At 33.9% G+C, this 9,766-nt stretch overlaps 1 protein-coding gene across 1 annotated transcript; it reads right to left on the minus strand.

Annotated features, from left to right (window-relative positions):
* Positions 1-1,918: 1,918 nt before the first annotated feature.
* LOC149568562 (putative protein phosphatase 2C 2) lies at positions 1,919-9,478 on the minus strand. Its single transcript, XM_089816745.1, has 6 exons — positions 9,086-9,478; positions 3,583-3,636; positions 3,400-3,534; positions 3,093-3,263; positions 2,243-2,422; positions 1,919-2,119 (listed from the first exon to the last, which is right to left on the minus strand). The coding sequence occupies exons 1-6, from the start codon at positions 9,476-9,478 to the stop codon at positions 1,919-1,921; spliced, it is 1,134 nt and encodes a 377-aa protein (XP_089672871.1).
* Positions 9,479-9,766: the final 288 nt, after the last annotated feature.

Consider the following 9,766-nt stretch of genomic DNA (forward strand, 5'->3'; position numbering starts at 1 on the left):
CCATATGATCTGCAACATAGAAGTTTGTTTCTCTAGTTTTCTATTCTTCATGCAATAATCCATGTTGAACTCTAGTAAAGAATTTTATTTGTTTTATTTTCCTATTAGAACTTCAAAATTTTCTTTCATTTCATCGCTTTCCTCCAACCTTTCTCATCCTTGTTAGTTTTTTACACTTTTCTTACTAGCACATATTTTTCCTTGAACCCATAACTCATAATTTTTTCATATCAATTTACCCTTTTAAGTATTCCCAACTCTTGATCCCTAACATTTCTAATTTTAAAATTTTCATTTAGGGTCCATTTGGATTGCTTATTTGAGTGAGAATTGGAATTCAAAATCAAAAAAAATTCTAATCCACTATTTGGGTCTACAAAATAGGACTTGGAATTTGAGTAAATGTGGATTCAGAATCCTCATTTGACCCCCAAAACAAGAACTACATCTCCCCTCAAAATACTTATTATTTGAAATTTCTATTTTAATTCCCTTTTTAATCCCATTTTTTGAACATGAGGATTCCAACTTTAAAAGTGAAATTTAATGGGTTTGACATACATATGCCCATTTGGGAGCACCTTTTTTTGCACCTTTTTTTAAAATTTAATTGAGTTGTAACCAAGAGAGTGAGGCATTTCAAGAAATGATACCCTTTGCATCTACTTCGGACACCCTTTGAATGTCATTTTGTAAAAATTAGTAGATGCCACTTGAATCAGAAAGATTACTGTAAAAATTCATATGAATTCAATTTTTTTAAATTGGGGGAAGAATTTTGGCTATTTTTGCACCTGCTCATATGTTTGGATTAAATATAATAACTAGTACTACACATATATAATTTCTTTTGTCTTTCTTTTAACTTTTTCTTGAATTTTTATTTTGCAATGACCATCAATTTTTAGCATATGTGGAGTTCAAAGTGCCATGAACAAGTCCTTGAACAAATTGGAGATATGAATCACCTTTCTCACTGTAACTTTTATACTCATTTTTTGAACCATATATTTGTATTTTGAACCAAATAGGCTTGGAATAATTTTTTTTTGAATATCAAATATTTTTGGGTTTGAACAAAACAATCACTAAATAAATTCCAAAAACTATAATATGGATTTCAAGTTCCAAAATTCCAAATCAAGGATTTTAGATTCCAATTCCTAAATCATATTCCAACAACCAAACGTGCACTTAGTTCTTGAGTTTAGTCATTTCATATTTATATTAGATGTGGGAAGATGTCTCATTATCTTTGATCCCCTACTCTCAATAGTTCTACATATAACTTTGAGCCAAAGGTGCAAGGTTACAATTATCTAATTACTTTGAGCATGAAGTGTGTTATAGTCTATATACTCCTTATCCATAATAACTACCATGAGTTAAGAGAAAACTTAATACCTAAAACTCTAAAGCTTATAAGTTACACATTATTCACTCCTGCGTATTTATTGATGCAACCCAAGTCACTGTCCATGCTCAAATAGAATCTTGTGTAAAAAAGTAAGAGCCCCTATGTTTTAGTTTTTATATTCAAGTAGATTTCATTAAAATGAGACTCATAGCTTGTCATTGATTACCTAACTACCATTCTTAAATTCTTACCAACAAGTTTTTAAATTCCAATATATAATTTTTAATTTGGCATTCCTCATCTCTAACCAAATTTCATAAAACTGCCTTCTTGAAATTTTGAAACTTCAATATTTTTAACTTGACCACTATTAAAAAATTATAATAGCCCATTTTTAAAGAAAACAAACTATAAATAGACTTGTTTTAAATTATAACATTACCAAATCTATGAGAACTCTTTAAAATTCTCAACAATTCCAAGAACCACTTCATAGAAACCCACGATTTGAGAGAACTTTACTAACTTGCTAAACACTACACGTTCTTTCTAGTTTGTCATTCAATCTCTTTTTTGAAATTGCATGAGATCCACAATTAAAACTGTTACATCATCTTTGCTCCCTCTATTTACTGCTACCTTCACAAGTTTTTTGCATGACCATAGTAAATGCTCTCTTACTTTTGAGATACTCGTTGAATCCTTATTGTAGAAATCCATTGCCAATTGCACAGCCTCTTGATTACACACGTGGGAAACAAACTATGAAACTTAAGAATTTAAATTTCATTTAAAATATAAACCACCCTAATAAGAAACAATTGGTTTCATAATCTAACACTAGGCTTAGAGGCCAAAGCCTAGTAATAGTAGTCGGGTACGTACCTTATTCCATAATCCATCGCATGCCAAAATTAAAAACTCGTAGTTAGGCATAATGCTAAGCTTTTTCAACTCTGGCTCTTCTCTTACCCATTTCTTCATCTTTATATCGCCTATACTTCGCGATATGGCTAACTTTCCCTCTACTCTCCATACACCATTGTGATTATCTACATAACCACACTGCAAGTAGAGATTATAATTTAGATAGTGATTACTAGGTTGGAAAAGATGTGAATATTGCTGATAAAAAGGTTTCATTGTATTATTGGTATAATTTTTGAGTTGTTTTCTAAGGAAGATGATTTATTAGTTAAACAGTTAAATTTTGCACTTCTCAAAATTCTAGATGAAATTTCAAATCATTCTTATTTATATAGGGCAAGTCTTCAATTTATAAATATGATGCCATGTTAGTATGTGTTTTGTTAACGTATCTAAAAAAGTTCAAAATAAAAGAGACAAACTATAGTACATTAGAAACCCCACACTTGTGTAGCTGAAGTGGCAACACATGATTGCTAGCTTTTTTAGAATAAAGGATACTAATCATTATTAATGAAAACATCTTTTTAAATACAACTATTAGTAAAAAAATTGTTGTTTTAGACTACAATCTATGCAGATCATAAAGATCAAATGCTGAGATTTTCAAAAAAATTCATAATGTTTTCCATATTTTGAAAATTGATCAACTGTACAGTTTGTAGGAAGATAGCCACATCCAAAAAATAAATAAAATTAACTACCACATCAACAAATAATTATTAAATCAATAACTTACAAACATTTAAAGGCTTTAAAATAAAGGGGGCTCTCCATGGTTTCTTCAAAAAATAATTGTAATATTTACCAGATCTCTTATCTGTTGGCGCTTGTCTTTCCTTTCCAAGCTATGGTCGTGTGTAAGGGCTTCAGCAATTCCATCTCTGCTTAAAACTGCATGACAATCTCCAGCGTTGGCAACTACCATCTTACCTTCTTTTATCAATGCTGTTACACAATAAGCCCCGCTGCTTATGCGCTGAAATGGGCATTGTGTAAGATTTATTACGAACGACATATTCTTAGGTTAAAGTTGAGAAGGCATCTCATAAGTTTGATTATTAAAAATGCTTAAAAGTTTCGATTATGCTACTTATGTAAGATGAGTGGCCTACTTGCATGCAAAATGCTGTATCCGTGGAGAAATAAGCTCTTCTGACCGCCTGCTCCATGTCGTCATAATCTTGTCTTACTTCAATGAATGCATCCATCATGTTTTGGCCGAGTCGCTCAGCAGCATATTCTGCAGCCTAAACAATAAAATGTTTAATAAATAACAATGTAGAATGTTGCATTACCAGATGCAATTTTAAAAGCTCTATCTGGATCTGTTTATTATTTCCCCATTCCTTCTGTGATTTAGAAACATAAAATATGATTCAAAATGAAGCAGAAATCATTAAACTCATGCATTATATTAAAGAATCAGAGACTCATAACATGATTAGAACTATATTAGAAAAATTAACAACAGTGTTAATATAATTGGGTAATTGTTGCAATATTGGATTGTTTCTAGCATTGAACTGATTCTTAACTAAACTATTCTTTCCTAAATTGATTCTTTCTTTTTCCCTATAACTGTTTTCTTTCCTGTAGCTTTATGTATTTGGCACACAACTATATATGTACCTGTACAGTTTTATGTAAATACATGAATGAAAAATATTCTTCTTGATTTCTGATTTTCAAGTTGGTATCAGAGCTTTGAAGCTTGACTCATTTGTATCCCTTCATTGAACCATGGCCGATTTAGATTCAAAAGTATTTGAGAGCAAACCTACTCCCATATTATTCAATCTGAAGGTTCATTGTTCAAGGCAGGGATTATACTTGATGAAACAAACTATGATTTGTGGTCTCAAATCATGGAGATGCATATTGCTAAGAAGGAGAAACTCTCTTTCATTCGTGGTAACTCACAACCACCTACCGAGAAGGATGATGGATATGAGAAGTGATATGCAGACAATCAAAAGGTCAAAAGATGGTTGTTGATATCTATGTCCCCAGAAAATATGAAGCGATACATTCACTTACCCACTACTCAAGATATTTGGAAAGTTCTTTCTAAGACTTTTTATGATGGAGCAAATGAATTGCAGGTGTTTGTCTTGAATCAAAGGGCTTTCTCTGCCAAAAAAAAAGGCAGAACACTCTCTGTGTATTATGGAGAATTAACTAAGATTTTTGGTGACTTGGATCATCGTGATGCAATGATCATGGAAAGTGAGAATGTGTTGAATCTTACTAAAAATCAGTTCAACAACAAAGGATGCATATTTTTCTTGCTAGATTAGACAGTGACTTCGAACAAGTTCATGGTGAAATTTTGAGAAAGGATCCTATTCCTAAATTAGAAGCATGTTATCCATTGGTCCACCATGAATCTGTTCAATGCACAACAATGTTTAGAGAGCTAGAAAAGACTGAAGCTTTAGCCATGGTGACTCAAAATTGATCTAATCAGAATGGGCCTCCTCAAAAGCTGCCTAAGATCACTAATAGTGCTGATAAATCCACCTACAAATGCACCCATTGCAATCAAACTAGTCATACCAAAAGTCACTATTTGAAGTTGTTGGGTATCCAGAATGGTGGGATTATAGCCGCAATTCATGAAAGAAGAATTCCAAGACCTCCAGTGAATCAATTTTTGAAACAAAGATAGAGGATAATGTTGTTGGACAAATCTCAGCATTGGCAGCAGCAGAAAATAATGGTGGTAAGTCTTTAAATATGTCTAAACTTGTTTCTAATAGTGCATGGATAATTGATTTTGGTGCTACAGATCATGTGACATTTGATTCTAGATAGGTTTCATCCCTTAAACCGTCCTCACAAAAAAAATTTCCACTTTGAATGGCTCTCCAACCCCAATTATTGGAGAAGGATCCTTACCTCTTAGTGATACTTTAAATCTAGATTATGTTTTAGTGGTTCCATCTTTGGATTACAATTTTTTGTCAGTTTCCCAAATCACCACTACTTTACTTTGTGTTGTAATTTTTTGGCCTGATTTATATATGTTTGAGGACATCAAAATGAGACAAACAATTGGTTGTGGTGTTAGGTGAGGGAAGTTGTATTAGTTGGACTTGGTGTCAAAGAGTTCAGACAAGCTGTGTTAAGTTTTAGTGATGGATGACTTTGAGGGGGACAAGTAGAAATCTAAAATCTGGTTATGGCATCAAGGTCTGGGACATGCTTCCTTTGGTTACTTGAAGAAATTATTTCCTAGTTTATTCACAAAATTTGATGTTTCTAGCTTCCGGTGTGAAGTTTGTGAACTTGCAAAAAGCCATCGTGCTTCTTTTCCATTAACTTTGAATAAAAGTCTAGTTCCATTTATGATCATACATTTTGATGTTTGGGGTCCGTCCAAAGTCACTACCTTGGGTGGATCACATTGGTTTGTTACTTTTATTGATGATTAGACTAGGATGACTTGGGTATGCTTAATGAAGTCTAAAAGTGATGTGGACTTGTTATTTCAAAAAATTTATAACATGATGTGTACTCAGTACAATGCACAAGTTCAAGTTCTTTGTAGTGACAATGGAGGTGAATATTTGAGTTTTGAACTTCAGCGGTATCTAGAAGCACACGAAACTATTCATCGAACTACTTGTTCCAATACACCTTAGTAGAATGGGGTAGCCAAGAGAAAAATTTGTCACTTGTTGGAGGTTGTGTGTGCTTCTCTGATAGAAGCCCATATGCCATTATCCTATTAGGGCAAAGCACTTACCTCTGTAGCATATTTGATCTACTGAGTACCCTCCAGCACTATTGATTTCCATACACCATCCCAAGCTCTTGTTGAGGTAGTTGTTGCTCCACTTGTCCCAAATTTACCTCCTCACGTCTGTGGTTGTGTAGCTTTCGTACACCTCCATAAGCATCAACCCAACAAGTTATCTCCTCGAGCGTTGTGATGTGTCTTTATAGGATATGTTGCTTATCAAAAGGGATACTAATGCTATCATCCTCCAACCCAACGAATGTTTATTACATTAGATGTAGTTTTTCATGAAGACTTGATGTATTTTTCCTTTGAGCCTGAACTTCAAGGGTAGTACCAGAAAGAAATTCAGACTCTAGACTATAATGATCACATCTCTAAAGATGTAGGTAGTTTGGACATCTCTGAAGATGTGGATGTTCACGTCATTAAAGATGTGGGTAGCTTGGACATCTCTGGAGAAGGGAAACTCTTTGAAACTGTTAATCAAGAAGTAGGTGAAACTTTAGCTCAAAGTAGTGATGAACACCCAGAAATTGAATTTGTGGGTCCACCTCCATCCGAGCCCCTCACACCATACCAATCGCTTACCAAGCATGTTCCTGAACCATCTAGAAAATAAGTACCTCAACATCTCACCAAAGGTATCCCTAAATCCACATATGAATCCAAACTTTCTAGTAAAGTTAAATATCCTATGAGTCATTATGTGTCTAACCATTGTTTGTTAGAATCAAATCAATCATTTCTAAATCAATTATCTATTGTATCTATTCCTAACAATGTGCAAGAAACCTTAGTTGATCCAAGGTGGAAAGTTGCTATGAATGAGGAGATGAAATCATTATAGGAAAATAATACCTGGGAACTTGTTGACTATCCACTAGGAAAGAAACCATTTGGATGTTGGTGGGTTTATACTACTAAGTACAAAGCAGATGGTACAATTGAATACTTTAAGGTGAGACTAGTAGCAAAAGGGTACACCCAAACCTATGGGATCGATTATACAGAGATATTTGCACCTATAGCTAAAATTAATATAGTATGAGTCTTGTTGTCTCTAGCTGCGAACTTGGGTTGGCCATTACAATAGTTTGATGTGAAGAACACCTTTCTACATGGAGAGTTGTCAGAAGAAGTCTACATGGAACTCCCACCCGACTGCATGATACTAGAAATACATAGTCTGAAGGTGTGCAAATTAAAGAAGTCAGTATATGGGTTGAAACAATCTCTGAGTGCGTGGTTCAAAAGATTCACAAAGTTAATCAGAGCCTTTGGTTACCATCAGAGCAATTCAGACCATACTTTATTCCTAAAGAGTCAACAGGGTAAGATCACTGCACTTATATGTATGTGGATGACATGATAGTTACAAGAAATGATCCTAAAGAAAGGAGGGCTCTATAGGATTACTTGTTCAGAGAATTCGAAATGAAAGACCTCAATCCCTTGAAATATTTCCTTGGCATCAAAGTGTCTCGATCTGATAAAGGGATCTTTTTGTCTCAAAGAAAGTATGCCTTAAACTTTTTATAGGAAACCAATATGTCAATATGTCAACCTGTTGATACACTCATGGAAGAAGGATTGAAGTTATGTATTGAGTCTAATTAGGTACCAGTTGATAAAGGTATATTTTAGAGACTCGTAGGAAGGCTGATGTACTTAGCACACACAAGGCTAGACCTTGCCTATGCATTAAGTATTATTAGCCAGTTTATGCATAATTTTGTAGAGCAACATATGAATGTAGTTATGTGCATTTTGAAGTATATTAAGTCTGCTCTTGGAAAAGGAATTTTATTCACTAAAAATGAGAATTATCAAAGTGTGGATGCATATACTGATGCTGACTAGGCTGGAGTAGTAGATGACAAGTGTTCTACTTTAGGTTATTTTACCTTTGTAGGAGGTAATCTCGTTACATAGAGAAGCAAAATATAGAATCTTGCTGCACGATCAAGTGCGGAGGAAGAATTTAGAGGTATGGCACTTGGAGTATGTGAAGTTTTGTGTCTAAAACTTCTCTTGAGAGATTTGGGTTGTCCGCCTAGGTGGCCAATTCAACTATATTGTGACAATAAAGCAACATATGATATTGCTCATTATCCGGTTCAACATGATTGTACAAAGCATGTGGAGGTAGATAGATTCTTTATTAAGGAGAAGTTGGATGAGAAGATTGTGAAGCTACCTAAGATTTGATTCAGAAGATCAGCTGGCCGATATTCTTACCAAAGCAATTTCAGGTCAAGTGTTCTCAAAGTTTTTGGTCAAGCTGGGCATGTGGGATATCTATGCACCAACTTGAGGGGGAGTGTTGCAATATTGGATTGTTTGTAATATTGAACTGATTCTTTGAATTGATTCTTTTCAAAACTATTCTTTCCTAAATTGATTCTTTCTTTTTTCCTATAGTTGTTTCCTTTCCTGTAGCTTTATGTATTTGACACACAACTATATATGTACTTGTATAGTTTTATGTAAATACATGAATGAAAAATATTCTTCTTGATTTCTGATTTTCAGGTATTGTAATATGATTTCAAACGTTGATCAAACAATCAAAATCAAGAAATTTCGTTATATCAAAGATACAAAAGTTCATAAAAATGTAATTAAATATTGTTCATGAAAGATCTATTGTTTAACATAAAGCCCTGTTGAGTTGTATGTTAACCAGCATGATGGCAATGGCCAGAAATATCAATAATTGTCCCCTAAGAATCTCCAATAATTAGAATTACATAAAAATCTTGAAAATTCATATCGCTGAAGAAGTAAAGAATCAAATAACCCAATAAGAATCGTATAAAATCTCCAGTGTGTTCCATTGCAAGATGAAATTTGAAAAAAATCTCTCTGTTGGCCATTATTGTTGTTGTTATCTTCTAATATTAATGCTGGGTTAAGAAATATGAAATTATCACAATCAAAACTTAGAAATTATATTATGTTAAAAGAAATAAACAATCTTTTAATATAATTGATTTTTTTTTGAATGACCTACTATAAAACACAAATCTGTGTTATGGTACACATTTACCCACTTGGCCGGAGTAGCCAGAAATATCTGTGATTGCACTGTGAGCATCTTCCATAGCTTTCCTGCAACCCTTTTTACATGCCACAGAATAGTTGGAGCCTTGAACATACATTTCCTTCTTCAACGCCTCACTTGTAATGTGTTCAATGTCCAACAATGGCCGTCCTGATGGAATTTCCAGCCTAGTGGGACCTCTCCTTTTAAGCTTTGACAGAGGCCATCTCAACACCTTCCCTTCAACACAACTCCTCATCACTCCCTCACAGTTATCATTTTTCTTCTTTTCTTCATCATCTCTTACAGTGGAGGACTGCAATTCAGATTTCCTCAATGAATTCGGAGAAGATGAAGACCCTTCTGAAAGAAAACTAGAGCAAGGTGGTACAGAGAATGCCATCTTTTTTTCTTTTCTTTTTCCCCTTAGAAAACACAACACAAATGTAATTTACCAGAAGAATTTGAACGAATTTGTTTTTCCTATGTGTAAATATTAGAGAAATACACATGTGAGACACATTACGTAGACTTTCATAGCGTTGGGAGTCTGTACTACAGCAAACCTAAATTTAAATACGAAAACAAAGGAGAACTGCAGTTGATGACCAAGTAAGGAAGACGTGTTAGAGATGACGTGGTAAGGTCCAGACCAACATAAACCAAGACAAAATTTCAACAACCTCACCTC

This window comes from Cupressus sempervirens, chromosome 3, assembly GCF_028749045.1.
Source record: "Cupressus sempervirens isolate cs-2001-9-10 chromosome 3, ASM2874904v1, whole genome shotgun sequence".
NCBI lineage: Eukaryota > Viridiplantae > Streptophyta > Pinopsida > Cupressales > Cupressaceae > Cupressus > Cupressus sempervirens.

Bases quoted from the DNA above. Each gene is read 5' to 3' on its own strand.
- LOC149568562 (XM_089816745.1), bottom strand. From the start codon at position 9,478: ATGGCATTCTCTGTACCACCTTGCTCTAGTTTTCTTTCAGAAGGGTCT. The intron at 3,637-9,085 runs GTGGGTAAATGT...TCTAAATCACAG, and splicing joins TTTCTGGCTACTCCGGCCAA to AAGGAATGGGGAAATAATAA. The intron at 3,535-3,582 runs GTAATGCAACAT...TTTATTGTTTAG, and splicing joins AGCTTTTAAAATTGCATCTG to GCTGCAGAATATGCTGCTGA.